General features: G+C 42.6%; 1 protein-coding gene across 2 annotated transcripts in view; it reads right to left on the bottom strand.

The window, feature by feature from the left end:
* Positions 1 to 23,010, bottom strand: part of LOC126998424 (phenoloxidase-activating enzyme-like) — a 38,210-nt gene that overhangs the window by 1,325 nt on the left and 13,875 nt on the right. The window contains exons 2-10 of one of the 2 annotated variants that reach the window (XM_050860090.1): positions 13,234 to 13,348; positions 11,221 to 11,347; positions 10,141 to 10,213; positions 8,641 to 8,884; positions 7,457 to 7,556; positions 6,237 to 6,333; positions 5,251 to 5,347; positions 1,345 to 1,452; positions 715 to 812 (exon numbers count right to left, since the gene is read on the bottom strand). In XM_050860090.1, coding sequence (XP_050716047.1) covers positions 715 to 812; positions 1,345 to 1,452; positions 5,251 to 5,347; positions 6,237 to 6,333; positions 7,457 to 7,556; positions 8,641 to 8,884; positions 10,141 to 10,213; positions 11,221 to 11,347; positions 13,234 to 13,303 — 1,014 coding nt within the window. In that variant the 5' untranslated portion in view covers positions 13,304 to 13,348. The remainder of the gene's footprint in view (positions 1 to 714; positions 813 to 1,344; positions 1,453 to 5,250; positions 5,348 to 6,236; positions 6,334 to 7,456; positions 7,557 to 8,640; positions 8,885 to 10,140; positions 10,214 to 11,220; positions 11,348 to 13,233; positions 13,349 to 23,010) is intronic. The other variant, XM_050860091.1, reaches the window with a different exon arrangement.

Raw genomic sequence — 23,010 nt, 5'->3', positions numbered from 1 at the left:
AGCGAGAGAGGGAGGGAGGAAGAGCAGAAAGGAGGGTGGGAGAGAGTAAAGGAGCAAGTGAAGGATGAAGGTGGTTGGGGAGGAAAGATGTAAAGGAAGGTTGAAGGAGGAGGAGGAAATAGAGTGGAGAAAAAGACAGAAGAGAAGGGAGGGAAGGAGGAAAAATGAAGGAAACGGAAATGGCGAGAGTAGGGAGGAGAGGTGAAGATAGGTAATAGGAAGGGAGGGAGGAGATGAAGATAATTAATTGACGTTTTTTTTTTAGACCTTTCTCATACCAGTTTATTCTACTCTTCTTTTTTTCACATATCGTTTGCTTTTATTATTTTCTCCGCTAATTATTTTCCCCTCTACACTTTATCACCAGAATCTTTCAAGTCATCACAACCAGCAGACGCATCACACAGAGCATCCCAACCACAGAATCTAACCCAACCATACCGGGCCGTTAACTTGTCACCATACCAACCACGATCTTCTTGACGACCATCAGTCTCTTAATAAACAACTAACGAACTTACTGACACACCCACACACTCACTCACTCACTCAAACTACTTATCCACCTGTCTATCCACTCATCCGTCCACCCACTGTCCCCCTCACACTGATTCTACTCATCCACCTATCCACCCACCCACCCATCAACCCATTAGCTCCAGCCCCCCCCCCCGCGTCATCCCCTCAATCCCCTACACACACAAACTAACGCACCATGTTCGGATCTGGGAAGGAATCGATCTTGCAGAAGGTTTTCCGGAGGGGCAGGAGAGCCTCTTGTAGTACGTCTGCTTGCACGAAATTGGTGGGGTCTGCAGGAGGAAGGGAAGAAGGAGGTGGGGGTGAGGGAGGAAGCGATGATGGCGGTGGGGGGACGGGGGGGAGGGTAGGGTAGGGGGGGGGTTATTGCAAGTTGTCATGATGCGTATTGGTGTTAGTTGATGTAGAAAAAAAAATAACAAGTCTATTTCTTACTACAAAATAAACTTAACCGTACCATGCAGCTTTCCCGCAAAACTTTTCATTCTCTTTTTACCATTCTACGTGCTACCAGTATATATCACAAAACAGTCAAAAGTGTGCCATCCACCCGCGCACATCAACTTTCCCCTTCACCTCATCCAATTGTCAGTCCCTTCTTCCTAAACATCTCGGGACTCCACACTCGATTTAGTAAGGCTTTCATAGAGGTTGTGCAAGCTTGTGATAGTTTGACAAGGCTGCTGCACCATGAACGTAAAAAAAGCACTCATGAGAACCCGGCTAATTTTCTTTGTGGCCTTTGGAGTTGCATGTCGTGAGAGCCGAAAGCGTCTGAAAATACCAATCGCTAGCGTCACTCACTCAAAGACCCCCAGCCGGCCGTCCACCCGAACATCGAAGAGAAGTCATTGTTGATCACGCCCAGCTCTCGCTCCAGGTCTTGGGGCACACAGATCGGAAACACGTGGGCTGTGGGAGGGAGAGAAGGGAGAGAGTAAGTAAATGTATAAGTAAAACATCAAAGAGTAAGATAGTGAGGGTGAGGAGGTGAGCTGGTGAGTAAGTGAAAAAGGAAATATGCTCGAGGATGTTGCAGTGATGAATATAGCATGGGTGAGGGTGAGTAGGTGGGCTGCTTAGTGAGTGAAGAAATGATTGTGTTTGAGGGTATTATTGTGAGGGAGACAGTGAGAGTGAGGGTGAGGAAACGAACTGCTGAGTGAGAGGGAGAGTGAAAAATGGAGTGTGGGAGAGTGAGTGAAACAGCGTAGGTGAGGAAAGGGATGAGTGTGTGGGTTCTTGATTGAGTGCGTGGGTCAGTGAAGGGTGAAGGAGGGAGAAAGCTAGAGTGGATGGATGAGGAAGTAAGGGACGAATTGGAAGGCTCGTGTCTGATTTGAAGTTATATTGCCCGAGTGAAAACCGGAAGAGTTATATAATGTAGAAAAGAGGAGGGTATCTGGACACCTCTCCTCCTGAAATTGACCTCTCTTTCGGACACCTCTTTGGATTCTTTTTAGGAGCAGCGAGTAGCGGGCTTTTTTTATTATTGTTTCCTTTTGTTTGTGCCCTTGAGCTGTCTCCTTTGTTGTAACAAATAATAATAATAAGATACGTGACACCAGACTGTGATAATTAAGAGGAGGAGGAGGAGCGGTGGGGGGTTGGTTGGAGTTCTTGCATGTTAAAGGAGGATTGGGAACTAATTTAGTGCAGTGGAAGGCTATTATATGGTTTGTTTGTGTGTGGGTTCAAGTGATTCTGGAGGAGCAATCAAGGTCTCTGTCAACAGGTCTTCCGGAGAGCTCTGATATAGTCCACGTTACTCCATCACACAATAATTAACAGAAAATCATAGAATGTCAATACGAAAAAAAATGCATACACAAATATTTCAGAAAGTAATACCTAAACTTCGGTAACCCTGAGAATACATAATCATCACTCTCTCAGTCCGATAAAATACTTATAATCTCCATCTTTGTAAACTTTAATTTCTCCGTAAACCAATGTGTGTGTCGTTATATAAACCGTGGAGCTGATACAACGGGAACACGGGAAAACGTCAATTCAAGAGGGAGGGGGAGAGGGAGAGAGATGAGTGGGTGAGGGAAGGAGGAGAGAGGTGGCGGCGGCGAGCGAGAGGGAGGGGGAGAGGGAGAGAGATGAGTGGGTGAGGGAAGGAGAGGGGTGGCGGCGGCGAGCGAGAGAGGGGTGGAGGTGGGGTGGAGGTGGGGTGGAGATAGAAAGTTACAGGCGGTAGCAGAGAACCAGCCCAAGTTTGTGTTTAACTTGGCCGAAGCGACGCGGAGTTTGGCGAGTACTAATTTCGATGGATTAGTGGAGTTCCGAGCGAATCCACGACGCCGCCCCGACCGACCAACTGGCTAGCTACTAATTGATTTTTGGGAAGGGCGAGACGTAACCACAACCCGTAATGGCCGCGTCAGTAACGATGATTATTGTATTACTTTACTCTCCTACTCAATTTTTTTTTTTTTACATTGTTTCATCCTCTCCTTTGTCTCCTTTTCTCATGTTTTTTTTTTCATCGTTTTGTCCTCTTATCTTCTTTTTTTTATATTTTCTTCAGTGTTTTCTTTTCTCGTGAGGGAGGATAATGTTTCTTTTTTTTTATTGTTGTTACTGTGTTCTCTCTTGTCCATCTGGATTGAAAGGTAATTAAAAAATGAGTAATGAATTGAAATAAGTGATGAAACGATGAAAATGGAGAGAGAGAGAGAGAGAGAGAGAGAGAGAGAGAGAGAGAGAGATATCCGTTAAAAATCAAAATGGTAGGGAAATGGACAAAAAAGTGAAAAGAGGAATAAAATGAGAAATAGACGAAGGTATTTGAGAACAAAAAACTTTAAAAAAAAAGAGAAAATAACAACAACAAGGGGAGGGACGTGAGCGTGATTGCGGTGGAGGCGGCGGCGGCGAGGAGGAGCAAGTGTTAGAAGCAATTAGCAGACTTGAAGATGACAAGCAAGGGTTTAGGAGTTTGCGGAGGAGGCCCATATTCTCACCCTACTCTGTGTCTCTATCTCTGTGTTTCTCTATCTCCGTGTCTCTATCTCTGTGTTTCTCTATCTCCGTGTCTCTATCTCTGTGTTTCTCTATCTCCGTGTCTCTATCTCTGTGTTTCTCTATCTCTGTGTCTCTCTATCTCCGTGTCTCTCTATCTCTGTGTCTCTCTATCTCTGTGTCTCTCTATCTCTGTGTCTCTCTATCTCTGTGTCTCTCTATCTCCGTGTCTCTATCTCTGTGTCTCTCTATCTCCGTGTCTCTATCTCTGTGTCTCTCTATCTCACTTTCTATCTCTGTGTCTCTCTCTCTCTCTCTCTCTCTCTCTCTCTCTCTCTCTCTCTCTCTCTCTCTCTCTCTCTCTCTCTCTCTCTCTCTCTCAAGCCGCGTAAATTAGGGCACGTGGGGCTACTTATCGTGCTCAGGTATCTTGCTTAATTACCTCCTCTCCTCCTCCGCCCTCCATCCTTCCCTCCTCTTCCTCCTCTCCCTTCCCTACCGTCATTCCCTTCAGACGTACGGTGTCACGTGGCATCACTCCTAAGCCTTTCTATGACCAGGTAATTATCTGAAGAAAATTTAAGTTATCCATAGAGACGGTCTGAAGGTGAGCACGAAGAGAACGAAGGTAAAGTTTAATATTATGTTAGTAGGATAATAATTTAGGATCAAGAACGAAACAGTTTAGAAGGTAGAGGAATACACGTTTCTAAGACATAGTGCAAATCCAGCCCCACGAAGAATTAATCAGGAGGATAGTAATAGAAATGGGATGGAACGCTTTCGGTAAACAGAGTAATATCATGAATAGCAACCTCACACTCCCCATGAAGAAAAAGGTGTACAATGAGTGTATGCTGACACCCACAACGCACAACCCATAAAATTAGCGACCAACTGGATATATAAAGAGAAAGCAAAGAAGCACATAAATTTGGAGGACAGAAAAAAGGCTAGGTATAACTTTTAAGAGATAGGAAGCGAGTATCAGGCTTATGAAAGTAACACAGCTTGAAGATGTAATGGCGATTAAGGACAATAAATGAGCTTGAGGCAGGTCACGTCATGCTTTGAACAAGTAACAGATGGACAGTCAAAGTAAAAGATGGCAACCTGTAAATTGTAGAGGTCAGGGTGGACAGAGTACCAGGAGATGAGATGAGATAAGGACATTTGTCTTACAACGATGAAGTTCAGAAACATGAGACAGATGTGAAAGACGTTCGAAAAAACCGTTGTCCTGCAATTGATGAGTAACAGATGATGATTGACTGACTGATTAGGCACTGGTCATGTGGCGCAACAGATGATGATGATAATGATGTGTCAATCTTTTTTCCCCAAACGACCTTGAAGATTTAGGTTTTGCCATATCTGAATTTTAAAGTTATCCTCCAGTCGAAAATTATACACACCACTGAACCTAACAATTGGAAAAAGTGGAAAGTAGAAAAAAACAACATTCTTCTATTGACCCTAAACATTCCAAATAACTGACTATGCTGTAGAGGAGATTTAACTTATTTTCACACCCTGCCTATACATTTTTTTACGATAAGGGATGCAGATCAAGGGCAAAAAAAAGATAAAACGCTGTTCATAGACCCTAGAAATAAAGAGCATAGAATAGTATCCAAAAAAAAGGTAGATTTCGGGAGGTCAAACTTACTTAGACTTATATAGACGATTTTAAGCAGCATTATAGAGAGCAAAGCCGAGAGTAGGGAGAGAGGGACGCACCTGGGTCGAGCCGGGCAGGGAAGGCCAGCCTCAGGAGGGCGATGTCGTGGCAGCGTGGACAGCCTTGCACTTTATTGTAGTCCTCGTGAATGATGATCTGGAAGGAATATGATGATGATGATGATAAGGAGGAGGAGGAGGAGGAGGAGGAGGAGGAAGAGGAAGAGGAAGAAGAGGAAGAGGAAGAGGAAGAGGAAGAGGAAGAGGTAGAGGAGGAGGAGGAGGAGGAGGAGGAGGAGGAGGAGGAGGAAGAGGAAGGAAGGAGAAGTAAAAGTAAAAGGAAAAGGAAAAGGAGGAGAAGGAAAAGGAAAAGGAAAAGGAAAAGGAGGAAAAGGAAAAGGAAAAGGAGGAGAAGGAAAAGGAAAAGGAAAAGGAGGAGAAGGAAAAGGAAAAGGAAAAGGAGGAGAAGGAAAAGGAAAAGGAAAAGGAGGAGGAGGAAGAGCAATAACCACTCTTTCCTCTCCCTTGTCTTCCTCCAACCTTCCCATCCTCTATCCTTCCTTCACCTTCCCTGTCTCTCTTCCTCTTCTTTATCCTCCTCCTCCTCTCTCCTCCCCCTCCTTCTACTTCTCCTCTCTTTTTAATATCTTCTTTCCTCTCTTCTTTCTCCTCCTTTCCCCAGCCTTCTCTTCCTATCTGCACCCATCCTTCCCTCTCTCTCTATTCCTCCATTTCCCCAACCTTCTCCTCTTCATCTCATTCCATCTTTCCTTCTCTCCCTTCCTCTTCTTTCCCCAACCTTCTCTTCCATCTTTCCCTTCTCCTTTCCCCAGCCTCATCATCATCTTCCTCTATCCTTCCCTTTCTCCCTTCTCTCCTTTTCCCAACCTTCTCTTCCTCTCTCTCTTCTCCCTTTCTTTCTCCCTTTCATTCTTTTCCCCAACCTACTCCTACTCCTGTCACTCCGTCCTTCACCCTCTTGCCCCGCCCTCTCTCTACCCGCCCCCCTCCTCCCAACCACCTCCTTTCCTCTTTCCCCTTCTTACCTCCGACACTCTTATGTCCTGAGGTGATGGTGCACACCTGCGCCTCTCACAGTCAGGGTTCGTTGACAGCTGGTGCTCTCCCACTCGCACGAAATCTCTGGAGGTAGAAAGGAGAAAGAGATGCATTGGGTTGTGAATTGTTAAGGCAGATGTTGTTGTTTTTCATGAAATTGAGGCTGACTTTGGTCGTGACAAGACGCCTTTCTATGTTATGTAGGTTACTTGGTGGCTTACACGCATAAACTCTTGAGTGGGAAATATTCGTTTGTTGATATGTATGTGTACTGTTTCTTCTTTTCCTGGTCCTCCTTCTCCTTCTTCTCCTCCTCCTCCTTCTCTCTCTGCCTGTTACTTCTTCTCTTCCTCCCAACACCTCCTCTTCTCCTTTTTTGACAACTTTCTCTGGCCGAATCTTTCCTCATCGATTTTTTCCCCTCCTCTTTCCAGTAATCTTCTCTACACATTCTTTTTTTGCTGTCCTATCACCCTTACAATAAAAAAAGAGAGAATCCGAAGCAATGCGGATAACTAATGAAAAAAGTCCAACCATACATAATAATAGTGAGGAGAGAGCTACTTCACTTTGGTTGGCATTCAAGTGCTTTCGTGCGGGACTTACTACGAAACAATAACGGTCGGAAGTCATGATGTTACAACGGCACATACGAAGCTGCACTACATGATTATTTACAGCGGCACAGACACAGCTACGCCATAAGACCTTTTACAGCGGCACAGACCAAGTTATACCACACGGCCTTTTTACAGTAGCGCAGACCGTAGCCTTTTACAGCGGCATAGGCCAACTCACATCGCAAGACCTTTTAAACACTTATATAACTAGCAATCAGCGAACTCTTAATATCAGGAGGCACCGGCCAGTCTGTCGAATAAAAAGATGCGTGATTGTTATTTCTGATTCCTTTATGAACACGATTTATAACCCCACCCCCCACCCCCCCACACACACACACACACCCTTGTTGGTTATTTATGTCACCTATACTACATGTTGCATAAGGGAAAGCAGTCTGATGAAATTTATGAGCAGTGAGTGCGTAGTTCTGCATCCATTTTTAGCTCGCAGGCGTTAAAAATATATCAACTGACAGCGCGTCAGTGATAAGATTTCAACACATTCTGGACGCTTAATAAAATATGTCCACACACACACATACACACACACACACACACACACACACACACACACACGCACTCACAGGTTGAACTGGGAGGAGGTGTGAACGCAGTGGGCGGCGGTGAGCACGTAGCGGCTGGAGATGAGGACCCCGCCGCAGATCCACTGTCTCCCGCGCGCGTCTGTTCAGGGGGAGAGTTGATTGATTGATTATTTGATTGATTGATTGATTGAGATATTGACTTAATTGATTGTTGATTGACTGTTTGACTGATTGACTGATTGGTTGTTGATTGATTGACTGATTAATTGGTTGAGTTTTTAATTGATTGTTTGACTGAGTGATTGTTGGTTGATTGACTGATTGATTGAGATACTGGCATGAATTGATTGATTGAATAATTAACCGATTGATGGGTTGAGTAAAGCTTCTATAGTCCTCACACATGCGTAGCTCTTTTAGCACTTATGCACTTAACTTAAATTATTGACCATAACTCTTTCGCTTCCTGTTTCTCTCTTCCTCATTTTCTCTCTTCTTTCTTTCTTTCTCTTTCCTCTTTCTTCCTCTTTTCTCTTCCTCAATCCTTCTCTCTTCCTATCTCTCCACTTTTCTCTTTCTATTTCTCAGTTCTCTCATTTATGCTACCTTATACCTCTTAACCACTATGATTCCCTACCACTTAATTCCTTTCTTTAATTCATCCTTCACTCAACACTTTACACTTTGCTAATACTTCATTCCGCCACAACACTTCGTTCGAATTGATTTACTTCTTCCGCCTCCACCGACACTTCCTTTCCTCATACTTAACACTTTCCTCACATCAGTATCTTTCCCCTCCCTACACACTTATCACCCCAACACTTCCTTTTAATCAACTTCCTTCTCCACCCACGCTGCTTCACCATATACTTCACTCACCTCGACACTAACTTCGCTTCAACATTCTCCTTCCCCATTCCTCCTCCTGCATTTCACACTTTTCATCCCAAACCTTCCTTCACATTCTCCTACTCCACATCCTCCACCTCCTACACTTACTACACTTCTTATCCCATCACTTCCTTCACATCAGCATCCTCCTCCTCTACCTTCACTACATTCTACGTTCACTACATACATCACTCCACCAAAACTTCCTCCACGTCCTACTCCTACTCCTTCCTTTCTAATTCCCCTCATCCCAGGACTTCCTACATATCCTCCTTCTTCACCTAAACGCACCCGTCACGAATCTCACCTCCTCCTTCATCCACACTTACTTGAGCCACTGAGCAGCGCCATCCAGGGCCAGGCGAAGAGTGAAGCGTTGACTCCACCGACGATTTTGTCTGCCAGTACCGTGCGGCCACATGACTTCGGCAGTAGAGACACTCCTCCGCGATTGCCTGATGTGGGCCGAGGCTGTGCGATGGGTAGTGTGAGAAAAATAAAGAGGAAAGGGACGGTGAAGGGAAATCGGAAACGGAAGAGAAAGGGTGGAGATAGAGAAAAGGAGAAGGAATACTGGAGGAAAAGGAAAGGAAAAGGGTTGAGGATAGGAAAAGAAGAAGGATTATAGGAGAAAAAGGGAAGGAAGAGGATGGAGGAAAGGAAGAGGGAAAGGAATAAAGGAAAAAAATAGAATAGAGGGACAAGGTAGAGAAAGAGAAGAGTGAACATAGAAGAGAGATGGAGATGCAAAAACAGGTTGAAAGAGAGGAAAGAGGGAAAGAGAGAGATGATCAAGGAAAAAAAGGTTATGGGAGTAGAAGGGTTGCGAAGGAAGGGGAGGAAATGATGAGGGAAGAACGAAGAAAGAAGGAAGAAGAGGGGGAGAATGAAGGAAGAAAGAGGAAAGTATGAAAGGATAGGATGAAGAAACATGGATGAAGTGTGGGAGAGAATGGGAGAAGAAAAGGAAAGAGAGAAGAGAAGGAATGGAGATAAAAAGAGAGAAGAGGAGATAGAAAGAGAAGAGTAGGGGATACAAAGAGAGAAGAGGAGAGAAAAAAAGAGGTAGAAGAGATATAAGAAATAGAGAAAAGAGAAGGAAAGAGAAAGGGAGAGAAAAAAAGAGATAGAAAGAGAGAAGGATTGAGGAAGAGTAAAAAGGAAGAAAAAGGAAAGAGGAAGAAAGAAAGAGGAGAGAAAATGAGGAAGAGAAAAACAGGAAGAGAGAAACAGGAAGCGAAAGAGTTAGTTAATAATATAAGTTAAGTTCCTTGAAAGAGTTGAAGTCGCCACGGAAGCTTCATCTCGCTATAGTGCATGAATGTTTTGTTTTCCTTGATTTTCATTTCATCCACTCAATACATTGATTACGGTATTTTTTTAGTCAACCAAAATTATAAACCTAAAAATTATGTGTGCTGGAGGAGGAGGAGGAGGATTTGAAAAGGAATCAGAAGGGGAAGAAGGTTGAGGACGAGGAAGAGGACTGGAAGGGGGAGGAGGCAGAGGAGAAGGAAAAGGACTAATAATGCATGTTTTTTTTTTTACAACAAAGGAGACAGCTCAAGGGCACACAAAAAAGGAAACAATAATAAAAAAAAGCCCGCTAATGAGAAGGATGAGGCATGAGGATGAGGAGGCGGAGGAGAAGGAAAAGGACTAATAATGCATGTTTTTTTTTTTTTTACAACAAAGAAGACAGCTCAAGGGCACACAAAAAAGGAAACAATAATAAAAAAAAAGCCCGCTGATGAGAAGGATGAGGCATGAGGACGAGGATGAGAAGGAGGAGGCAGGTCAGCAGGAGTATGATACGTAAGATTATTCACCCTTTTCTCATCCGAACTTCCTAGACTTGTGCAGCAGACTTTGGGGATGTTATTGCTGAATTCACACACGGAGCTGCAAGGAGACAAGAGAAAGGGGACCATGAAACGTGTCGAAGTATTATTAACACACACACACACACACACACACACACACACACACACACACACACACACATATTGCCATTTAATTATATAAGTATCATAGCCTGTTTAGGAATCCCACATCAATGCCATTATGAATAGAACTTGAAAGGAAGACGTTAATAATTATAAAGGAGAAAATAATGAAATGTGACTGGTTTGTCTTCTTACGAAAAATGTTTATAGGTATCAAGGAGCCACTACGAAAAAAGGGCGAAAAGGATTAGAAAGGAGATGTTAAATTGTGGGTAATCATTATGGGAGTTTTAGAAGGAATAAGAACAAGAAAGAGGGCGAAGTGGATTAGAAAGGGAAGAGATGTAAAATTTGGGGGATATCATATGACCGCTTCAAGATAATTAAGAACAAGAACGAGGGCGAAGTGGATTAGAAAGGGAAGAGATGTAAAATTTGGGGGATATCATATGACCGTTTCAAGATAATTAAGAACAAGAACGAGGGCGAAGTGGATTAGAAAGGGAAGAGATGTAAAATTTGGGGGATATCATATGACCGCTTCAAGATAATTAAGAAAAAGAAAGAGGGCGAAGTGGATTAGAAAGGGGAGAGATGTAAAATTTGGGGGATATCATATGACCGTTTCAAGATAATTAAGAACAAGAACGAGGGCGAAGTGGATTAAAAAGGGAAGAGGTATAAAATTTGGGGGATATCATATGACCGTTTCAAGATAATTAAGAACAAGAACGAGGGCGAAAAGTACTAGAATGGGGAAGAGATTTAAAATTTGGGGTAATCATGTGGCAGTTTTTAGATAATCATGAACAAGAAAGAGCGAACAAAATTAGGAAGAGGAAGAGATGTAAAATTTTGGGGGTAATCCTTTTTGGATGATCAAGATTATCCCATATAGGTACCAAAGCATCATAAATAGGGGAGGGAGCATGAAGCAGGCAGGGAGAGCGCCCCAGTACTCACTCTCGTAGCACCCTGACGGAATCCCGCGGCGCTGTGTTGCTCTGGATCTCTCGCAGGAGTCGAAGAAGGTCCGGACAGAAGCGAATGTTGACGCAGCGACCCACCTCACCTGACTTCGTGCGGCAGTCTTAAAGGGAAATGGAACAGGATGGAATGAGTGTTATGGAAGGAGAAAAAGAAGGAATGTAACACGTGGCCGTCAGGAGGAGGAAAGGAGATAGAGGAGTGTGGGACTAGGACATAATGAAAGGGAGAGATCAGACAGGTGCGTGAGAGGTCATGGTAAAGGAAAAAGTAAGAGGGGCAGTTTAGGAAGACATTATATGCTTTTAGAAGGCGAGTACCTTCCTTAGACGTTTTAAGGAAGTTAAGAAGACCTGTGAAGGAATGAATGTCTGTGTTGTGTGTTGTTGGTAGTGATGATAATATTAGCTGTTGCATTAGTTGTTCTAGATCACTGTTAACCTAAATTCCTTTATTCATAGAAGAATGGAATGAGGGTTATAGAAAGGAATAGAGAATAGCAAAGTTTACAACTGGAGGGTAGCAGGGAAAGGTAAGGAAACGGAGGAGTGAGGAACTAAGACAAATAATGGAAGGGAGAGTTGAGGCAGATTATGGAAAGGAGGGGAAGGTTTACAATGAAGGGCAACAGGAAGAGGAAAGGAGTCACAGGAGTGAGGGACAAATATTGAAAAGGAGAGAGCTGGCAGGTGTGACGTCATGGTGAAGGTAAAAGGAATAAGGAGGGAGAGGTTAGGAGACATAAGTAAAAGTGCATGGCAATGGGAAGGTGGAGTCCAGGGTGATGATAGGGGTGTGGAGACGCGAGATGAGTGGTGATGGTGGATGTGGACGGAGTGGAGAGTCATGGGAGAGTGGCGTGAACGAGACGGTAAAAATAATGCAGTAGAAGGTGGATGGAAGATTTGATAATTATTGTGGAAGGTGCAGAAAGATAGAAGGTTGAATGCGGATGGATGAATGAGTGGTGATGGTGGAGGTGGATGAAATGGAGAGTGATGGTAGAGTGGTGTGAATGAGACGAATGAAAAGGATGGAGTAAGTGGATGCAGAGTTGATATTTGTGGAAAGCGTAGAAATATGGAAGACTGGATGCGGATGGATATTGGATGTAAGGAGAAGTTTGCTTTAAGATATGATAAAGGCATAAGAATAGGAATAATGAGGTGCAGTACTGATTAACGAGATATAGGAGTCAATGATAAACAAGTGAAGGCTTAAGAAGTGTGTCAATTCTATAAAGAGACGAGCAATACCTATGAACGATAAAACGAGAGATGACGAAAAGGGGAGTGGGAGGGAAACGCCATAAAAAAAGGTAGCAGTATAGGAAGAGATTTTTTATTATTTTTTATTATATGTTCTTAGCAGGAGAGTAACTACCTTAGACTTTTACATGAAGTTAGGAAGAAGGATTATGAAAGAAAGGAGTCTGCCCGTAGTGGTGGCAATGATGCGAGAGTTAGCTTTGTAACAGTAGTAGTGGTGGTAGTGTTGGCTGTTGTGGTAGTAGTAGAAGTTGTAGTGGGGTGGTGAAAATTAAAGCATGTATTTAGATCAATGTTAACCTAAATTCCTTCATTCACCAAAATCTAAAACTTCAATTCATCCCATATTCGCGCAGGTAAATATGCCTCTTTCCCAAATAAATCAGGAACAAAAAAAAAAAAAAACAGTAGTAGTAGTAGTAGTAGTAGTAGGAATAGTAGTAGGAATAGTAGTAGTAGTAGTAGTAGTAGTAGTAGTAGTAGTAGTAGTAGTAGTAGAAGTTGTAGTAGTAGTAGTAGTAGTAGTTGTAGTAGTAGTAATAGTAGTAGTAGTAGTAGTAGTAGTAGTAGTAGTGTGAATAACTTGCTAGAGCTTGGTTGCCAATTTAATATAGCGTTACAAGGATTATTCTTAATAGCACTGAGAATAGGAAGAGTAAGGGAGCGCAGCCAAGGCTTTACCTACTCATACCCCAGATACCTTTACCAGAAAAAGGCTCACCTTGCCCGTGCGCCACCTCCAGCATCCCCGCTATCACCACCGCCAGCACCAGCCACGAGATCCTCTCCATCCTGCTCCGTGCCCGCGTCCGTCCTTTCTCCCGATTTATCCTCTCCTGTAACGTAGAAAAGTAAAGCTCAATTAAAATCCTCTTCATGGTACAAAATATAGTCATCCTTCTTATTGTTTACGTCCGCCGTTTATCCTGGCCTCACCTCTTCTGTAACGTAGATAAATAAAGCTAAACTAAAATTCTCGTCATACTACAAAATATAGTCATCCTCCTCATTCCATTGATCTTTTCTTCCTCTTTTCTCTTCTGTATCGTAGGAAAATAAAGCTAATCTAAAATTCTCGTCATACTACAAAATATAGTCATCCTCCTCATTCCATTGGTCTTTTCTTCCTCCTTTCTCTTCTGTAATGTTGATAAATAAAGCTAAACTAAAATTATCTTGATGCCATAAATATGAAGTCAGCCTGGTCATTGGCTCACTTTTTTCTTATCTCGTTTTTTTTTTTACATTTCTGGAACGTGAAAATTTATGTAAACTAAACTAAAATTCACTTCAGTCTAAAAATATAAAGTCATCCTGTTGATTGGTTCACGTTTTTCTTATTTCTCGTTTTTTTACAATTCTGGAACGTGGAAAATTAATGCAAGTTACCATCGTCGGCTTCTTCCACCTCTAGAGATCTAAATAGATATCATAATGTCCCTAGAAAGATAAGAGTTGTAGTGGAATGCAGGAGAAAAGGCGAATCAGAACACATCAAGATAACTCGGATAATTATGGAAAAGGAATTAAAGAAGTGATTGCATATGAAGAAAAGGAGCAGGAGGAGGAAGAACATAACCGCCACTACAGTAATCGTGATTATGCAACTTGAAACTGAATGAAAACCTTAAATTGTAAAGAGAGAAGAAGTGAAAAGTGAAGAGCAGTGGAGAAAAGCAAGCGAAGTGAAGTGAAAAGACGTTATTGAGAATGAAGAGAAAGAAGAATAGAACAAAGAATATAATCACCATATTAATTTGCATCTTATAATTCAAAGAAAGCATTAAATTAGTAAGATAAAAGACCCACTCGAGGATAATAATTGAATATCCAGCGTTGAAACGGAAAAAAAAACAAATACACAAGTGAAATACGCCAAGAAAAAGAAAGAGAACGAAAAAATAAAAAAACAAAACTGAAAAGAAACAAAGACGAGCAAAGTGAATGGGAAGAAGAAGCCAAGTAAAAATAATGGAAAGGAAGGAAAGAGAGGAATCATAACCGTAAAAGAGGGAGGAAGGAGAAGACGGACAAGAAATAAAAGAAAACAAGAATTGGCGAGGGAAAGCGAGAGGCGAGGGAAGAAGGGAAGAAGAGAAGCACTTGGCCGTAATGGCTTGAAGGAAGAGGGAGAGGAGGAGGAGGAGGAGAAGGAGGAGGAGGCGTTATCTTTTATTTTACGTGCTGTATCTTACTACCTCTATATCACGGGCGAGGTTGTCTGTGGCGAGGCTGTGGCGGCAGTGGGCGGCTGAGCACACGACGGAGGGAACGACAAGGATGATGAAAGCGACAAGAACGAGAACAAGGACGAGGACGAGGACGAATATAGCGCTTCCGGAGATGATCAGGATGAGGACGAGGACATATACGAGAAGGAAGATGATGATGACAAGGATGAGGACGAGGACGAAGCCAACGAAGATGAAGACGAGGACGAGGATGAGAACGAGGGCGAATATTGCAGTGCTGAAGACGACGTAAATAAGAACGACAATTTTGATGATGATGATGATGATGGAGGAGGAATAATGGTAACTATTCATGGTAACGTATGGTGAGAGGAACGAATAGTAAAGACAAGGACAATGACAAGACGGTTTTTTTTAGTGGCATTTTCTTCCTTCCTTCCTTTTTCCTTTATCCTTCCCTTTCCTTCTTTTGTTTTACTCCATTATTCTTATCTTTTACGTTGGTTTCCAGTTTCCTTCACAATGTTCTGTTTGTAGTTCCATTTCCTTCCTCCTTTCCTTTTCCCTTTTCTTCCCTTCTGTTTTTTCCACCAGTTGCCTTTTCCTTCGCGTTTATTTCCATTTTCCTGTCCATTGTTTTTTTTCCCTTCCCTTCTGTTATTTTACTTTAGTTGTTCTTCCTTTTAGCTTATTCCGTTTTCCTTTGCTATGTTATTTTATTAGCTACATTTCCTACATTGCTTTTCCTTTTCTGTCCTTCTGTTATTTTTACTTCAGCTGTCTTTTCCTCATGTGTTTGTTCCCGTTTTCCTCTTACTATGTTCTATTTTTTTCTAACTTTATGAACACATCGATTATAACATGACCACTACAGCGTGACCTTTCCCATTTCCTTCCTCTCAAATCTATCATATCATTCATGACTTATACTTTCAGTTCATGTTTCCTTCCTCGTCAACGCTGCTATTACTCTTATTATATACATTTCATTTTTTTTCAATCCACAACTTCCGTTACAAAGCTGCGTTACTCATTGCATTCCCTTACAGACGTTAACTCATTCCTTCCGTTGTGCTGTTTCTACATTCACCTTCACTAAAACAATTCCCACAGTGTCCATTCCCCTTTTTTTTCTCTCTTTCTGCGCATGCCCTTCCTTTCTTTTCCTTTCAGATACCTCATTCCAATTTCAGTTCCTCGATTTCATTCACTTTCCACTATTGCTGCAAGTTTTTTATTTCCTTGATCTCTCGTTTTACCATCTTCGCATTGCTTCAGTTCCATTACATTCAGTTTATTTCAGCACGTTGCCTTACTTCGCTCTTTTTTATGTTCTTCCAATTTCCACACTCACTTTCCCTTCCTCTGATTTCTCCATTTTTCTTTATTTCTTTCATTCTACCTTCACGTTTCTCCATATTGCCTTCCTTCCTTTTTTTATGCTCTTCCTACTCCGACAGCCATATTCCCTTTCTCTTATTTCTGTACGTTTCTTTCCTTTCCATTTGTTGTTTTAACGTTCTGCCTAGGGCGCCAGTAGGTTTTCTTGATGGGGCCTCATCCTGTTATGACGCAGGCAAGTGTTTATAGTGGCGCCATCTTGGTTGGGTCATGATGTCACCGGAGCTCTTCTTTGATCCTCTTTTTAGAGAGAGAATCTAAAGTCTGAGGTTATAGGTGGTCTTTAGGACGTCTTGGGCAACGCGGCGATGACTGAAAAATCCCAGCTTGTTGCGATGGGCGGGACGCTAACCACTCAGCCACCGCCTCCCCAAATAACTGTTACCTTCACGTTTCTTCAGTCCTATTCTATTCTCCTTCTTCTATTAATGTTATCCTCCTTCCTTCCTTCCCTTTATTTCTTCATGCGTTTCCTTCCTCTCAATCATCGTCCCGCGTTTCCTTCCTCCCGGCGCTTCAATCGTCTTTCCTTATTAACGTTTCCTTATCAGCGTTTCTTCCTTCCTGTTTCTCGAAGGTTTTGTATTCACGTCACGCTTCGCTTTGTTGACGCGTCGCCCGTCGTTCCTAACTCACGAAGCATGGAATAGGTGGCGTGTATTTAGCTTTTCTCTTTCGTTGGTATTAGCGACGCCATGTGTTCGGGATGGAGGAATTACGTACTGATTTTTTATTACCGTAATTCGTAGAAGCAAACTGTTTATGTTATATCCGAAGTTGACTTACGAAGAATGAAATAGATGGCATTTATTCAGCTTTTTTTTTTGTTATGGTGACGCCGTGTGTTCGGAATGAAGTAAATATGTCTTTTTTTTTACCCTAATTCGTGAAAACAAATTATTCCTGTTATATTTGAACTTGACACTGTTACTCTAAAATGCAAAGACTGTACATAACTAAAGTTCATATGAGTGTTTCCTTTCTGTTTCCTTGTGTCTGTATCTTGTTTCTTTCTCCGTATCTCACTCTCTCGTAAATTCCCTAATGATGATAATGTTACTAATGAGAATATTTGATGATGATAATAATAATAATAACAACAACAATAACAAAAGGGATAGCACTATAGTTTTCATTTTCTTCCCTTCCCTTCCCTCTCACTCTTCTTCGCCTCCTATCGCCATTCCTCCAATGTTTGTATCTTCTTTTTCTCATCCCACTTCGTCTTTCTAATCTTCTTTACTTTTGTATTGTGTTAATCTTCCCTCTCCCTCCCCTCTCTCCTTGCTCTCTCCTCTTCCTCTCTGTATATACCTGCTTTTTGCTCCCCTATCTCTCTCCTCCTCCATTTCTCGATCTCGCCCTTACTCGCTCCTCGCTCCGGCCGCCGTAATCTTATCTCCCGGTGCATATTTCGTGTCCCAAGACTCGGACCTTAGAAGTTCATTTCGGAGCAGCGATAAAGATAAGAGTCGCACTCGATCCCGCTGACCACTCCGGCGAGGGAAGGGACGGGAAGGGAAGCGAAGAGGTGGAAGAGTAGAAGAGGGAAGGAACGGGAGAAGAGATGGAAGGGAAGGGGAAGGAAAGAGTGGAAGAAGGGAGAGTGGAAGAAGGGAAAATGTAGAGGAGTGGAAGAAGAAAGGAAAGGGAGGAGAGAAATGGAAAGGAAGTTGGAAGAGAGATGGAAGGGAAGAGAAGAAAGAAAGGGAAAGGAGAGCGTGGAAGAAGGAAAAAGGGAAAGGAAAGGAGAAGAAGAGAGAGGGAAGGGAAGGAATGTTAGATGAGAGAGGTAAGGGAAGGAAATGGAAAAGAGAGGGGAAAGGAAAGGAAAGGGAGAGAGTGGAAGAAGGGAAAAGGTGGAAGAGAGAGAGGGCAGGGAAAGGAAGAGAAGGGAAAAGATGGAAAGAAGGCAAGAAATATGAGAAAAGGAAAGAAGATAGTGGAAAAAAAGAAGAGGGAGAGGGAGAGGAAAGGAAAGATAAAAGTAAGCGGAGAGGAGTAGAGATGGAAAGGAGGAAAGAAAGTGCGGAGGAATGGATGGGTGGAAGGAAGGGAGGAGAGAGAGAGGGAGGGGAGGCAAGGGAAGTGTGTAGTGGGAAGAGAGGAGAGGAGGAAGGAAAACGAAAGCGAAGAGGAAGATGAGGTGGAAGAAGGGAAAGAAAAAATGAGAAAGATGTTGAAGGAATGGAAGTGAAGAATTAATAAAGGAGACAAAAGGAAACGGAGACAAGGTGGAGAAAGAGAAGAAGGAAGGCAACGTAGGAGAAGGATCAAGGAAGAGAAAGGAAGAGTATTATGTAAAGAGAAGAGAATGGAAGTTTGGAACATACGGGAGAAAGTAATAAATATAAGGAAAAGGGGATAGAAAGGGGAATAGACATGGTTGCAACGTGAGGGAAAGAGGGAATGGATAGATGGTAAAAATGTATAGATTAATAAACGTGAAAGGGAAAAATTAATGAAGTGGAAGAGAGAAGAAACAAATAAGAGGAAGGAAAGAAAGTGTAACGGAAATCAATTATCAGGAGTAACAACAAAGAACGAAAGAAAAAAAACAGTAGGAGTGGGAGAAGGGAAGGGATGGAAAGGGATAGATAAGTCGTGAAATGGTAGGCGAAGACAAAAATATGTAAAAAAAATATATATAAAACGGTAGGATATAAAAGAAAGAATAAGTTAAGACAAAAGATGATTGTTGAAAGAAAAATACAAGAAAGTGAAGGAAACAAAAGAAAGAATGAATAGAGACCAAAGACAATTGTAAGGAAAGGAAGGAAAGAATAGGAGGAAAAAGAAAAGCTGAGGCAAGGGAAATTGAGGTTGCAGGAGTTAAGAGGATATGTGTCACTTTAATACAGGGATAAGTGATGCAAGAGAAGGGGGGTAGAGGCGGAAATAGCGGAAGATAACAAGCGATTAATATACAATGAGGAATTCAGGTATATATGTCAACGGTGCGTGTGTCTAGTGGCGCGTTATCTCCGCTTCGTTCCGTCTCCTTGCCCTTTACAACCCGGGGGGGACGTGAATCACACACACGGAGGGACGCAAGTTTTATGGTAAAATCCGGTCCGCCCTAAACGAGGCTCCTCCGGCTTGTCAAGGTCCACTCTTTAACATCCGGTCCACCTTAATTGGAAGTTCTCAGGTGTCCAAGGTTGATTAGGATATCCGGGCTACCTCAGTTTTGTATAGTCTCAGTTTTTCAGTTCAAAGTTTAGCTGGTACAAGTTTTTCGTTTTTTTTTCGGGTTTTTGATTGGGCATAAGGGACACCTCAATTTCAGTTCAGAATTTACCATGTATTTATATTTATTTTAATTTTCAGGTTTTTAAATAGGACATCCGGGCTGCCTCACTTTTGTATGGTCCTTTTTGTTTTCAGTACAAAGTTTAGCAGGTGTAAGTTCGTCAGTGTTAAGGTTAAGTAAGGCATCCGAGCTACATCAGTTTTTTGTATAGCCTCAGTTTTTCAGTTCAAAGTTTAGCAGGTACAAGTTCTACATTTTTTCAAGTCAACAAATAGGGCATCCGGACTATCACAGCTTATCACTTTTCAGGTTTTTAGTCGGTTCAGGTTAATTAAGAGCTTCTATGCTATAACAGCTCACCTCAGATTCCACAGGTAACGTTCCCCATGAGTTTTCAGGAGTATACTCGGCATCTAACACTATTATAAAGAAGAAAACAATCGGACTTAACTATTTACATGTGGACTCGCACTGAAACTCTACAAACCAACCTCACAACATTCATAGGAGGAAGGTAGATGAATGGAGCTGTTTTTCTTTAATGCTCAGACTATATTGTGCCTAGAGGCTATCTCAAGGGCACTCGTGGCCGGGCCTTTGACTTTGGTGTCGAGAGATGATACACACTTCTTCTTTTTAGTGACACAGATACTTTCCCTCCTCTCGGTTAACCATTCCCTCAGGTGCTCCCTCAACATTAGTCCCTGGAACTGATACACAATACGCGGATAATATGGACAGCACGTGGGTAGATAAAAACACTTGGAGCAGTAGCAGAGGATGATAATAGGAGTGGAAGGAGGAGATGGAACATAACAGAAGTGGGTTGTGAGTAAGGGATTGTTAGAGTAATCGGAGACTGTCTACAGAGGGAGTTGTGAAGAAGTAAAAGAAGTAATAGAAAACGATGCATCACTTGGAGCACTAACAAAGAATGAAAACAGGAACGGAAGGAGGAGAGGAACGTACCAAAAGTGGGTTGTAAGTAAGAGGTTGTTAAAGAGTTACAGTAATCGGAAAGTATGTGCATAGAGGTAGCTGTTTAAAAGTAATAGGAACCGATGAAAGAAGAAAGGAATACGTGTGTAGGGAGGAGAAACGACAGCCACTGCCAATATAACCACCACCACCGCCACCGACATCACCATCACCATCATCATCATCTTCTTAGGACAGCAAACAGCCCAACCATAACGTATTCCCTCATTCATGCACGTGTCCATTTCATTTCCAGCCAAACCTAATGTTATTGTGAGTGGGAAGGGAGATTCATGGGCCATAATGATTCACGAGGGGCCGGAGCTGAGGGGACGGAGCGAGGGTAGACGGAGATCAAATTAGTGCTGCGAGCGTTAAAGGATATTGAAGGGAAGGACAGGGAGAAGTAATATTGAAGGAGGAGTAATGATGGAAGGAGTAATGAGGGGACTATAAGATCAGGGGGAATGAGCCGAGGGGAGTGCCGAAGAATATTGAGGCAGGGCAGGGAGGTACTTAGCCAGATGGGGTGCTTAAGAAAATGAAGAGATGAAGGGGGAGGGGGATGAGACTTAGGAGAGACTGAGAAGGGATGCGAGGGAATGAAGGAAGAAAAAGTACGCATATGTGTTAATGAGATACAGAGGATAGCGCAAGGAGGAATTATAGAAAATGAGGTTGACGCACTTTATAGCACGAAATAAAGCGAATATTATAAGGAGAGATTCAGAAGGGTTGCAAGGATACGAAGGAAGAAATAGTACGCAAATGTGTTAATGAGATACAGAGGATAGCGGAAGGAGGAATTATAGGAAATGAGGTTGAGGCACTTTATAGCACGGAATAAAGCGAATAAGTCAATTGAAGGATAATGATAAAAGTTGAAAAGAAAATATGAATTACGAAGAATAAGAAAATAAACGTGAATATTAACGGAAAAAGAGAAATAAAGCACAAAAAAGTAATAAAGGAAGAGCAGTAAAGGAAGGAGGAGGCAAGAGAGGAGAAGAGTAAGAGATTTAATAGCACTTAAAAGTCACTCAAGATAAAAAGTAATCAAGAGAAGCGCCACTTGAGAGGATTATGATGGTTGAGATTCACTTAGGAGGAACAGTCGAGAAATTTTTTTTTTTTGTATGCGAATCCTAAAGAAGAAAACTTGCATGAAGCCTTCCGTTGAGTTGCCTTTTCCCCTGCTTTCTGTTATTACTACTATTATTATTATTATTATTATTATTATTATTATTATTATTATTATTATTATTATTATTATTATTATTATTATTTCTGTTATTATTCCCCTTAGCGCTTCTCACAACCTAACTATCTTTCCTTCCTCCTTTCTCAGTCTCTTCCCTTTCCTTCCATTCCCTTCTCTTCCCTTCCCTTCAGTTCCCTTCCCTTTCTTTCCCTTTCCTTCTCTTCCTTTCTCTTCCCTTCAGGTCCTTCTCTTTCCTTCCCTTCCCTTCCCTTCCCCTCCCTTCCTCCCCTTCCCTTCCCTCCACAACTTTCCTTTTCCCTCCTTTAACCTCTTCTCCTTTCCCTAACAAATCTTCGATCTCTAGTATCAAGGTCTCTCTCTCACACACACACACACACACACACACACACACACACACACACACACACACACACCGCTCCGTAGCTCAGTCGGTTAGAGCGCTGCACTGCCAGACTTCGTGACCTGACAGGCTGCGGTTCGAGCCCCGCTTAGGCTGGAATCTTTCCGCTGACAAGGAGTGGTTACTTTCCGCCCTTGAGCAAGGGGGATGGGGTGTGTGTTGTGTGAGGTCCTAGCATTACCCATAGATCGACTATAATGAACACGAGCTTGCTCTTGTCAGGAGGGTACATGATGGCAATTGTGAGTCCAGCTCGTGATCAGGCCGTGGTGATTTACACAATCTCTTCCTCCCTCCTCCCCCCCACTCCCCCACACATACATAAGCACACTCCAGACATAAACATTGAATTCAAAACTCAGACAACACAGCAACAAGAACCGCTTTCCTTATAAAACACACACACAAACAACACTTGAAGCAGCACAAAGCAAACAATCCGAACCGCCTCCTGCTCGTCTTGCTCGTCACTTTTCCTTCCCAAACCGAGTCAAGTCCTGGAACTTCATCCACCCTTACGAAACTTCACTTATTTCCTTCTTATTCACCATTTCTCTTTTTTCTTTTGGTTTTTACTCTGACGTTTGCATTCCGGCGATATTTCCCGAACTCTCTTGCATTGCGCAGCCTCGAAAAGCCCCCTCAAAATCTTCCTCCTCCTCCTCCTCATTATCATCATCACGAGCGCCAAATCTTTTTCTACCTTCCATATTCTCCGTTCTTCGCCTCCTGAGAAGAGAGAGAGAGAGAGAGAGAGAGAGAGAGAGAGAGAGAGAGAGAGAGAGAGAGAGAGAGAGAGAGAGAGAGAGAGAGAGAGAGAATGTAAGGATAAAGGGAGGGATGAAAAGGAAACTGCATGGGAAGAAAGAAAAGGAAGGATTTCTAGAAGGAAGGAGGAAAGGAATGAGGAAGGAAAGAATGTAAGTAGGGAGAGAGAGAGAGAGAGAGAGAGAGAGAGAGAGAGAGAGAGAGAGAGAGAGAGAGAGAGAGAAAACACTTGCATGCTGGAATTCCCCGTCCTGGAAACGTTCGCGGATGCATATGAGTCGCGT

Source organism: Eriocheir sinensis, chromosome 14 (genome assembly GCF_024679095.1).
Source record: "Eriocheir sinensis breed Jianghai 21 chromosome 14, ASM2467909v1, whole genome shotgun sequence".
In the NCBI taxonomy this organism is placed as follows: domain Eukaryota; kingdom Metazoa; phylum Arthropoda; class Malacostraca; order Decapoda; family Varunidae; genus Eriocheir; species Eriocheir sinensis.
This window is presented reverse-complemented; position numbering and strand designations above follow the sequence as displayed.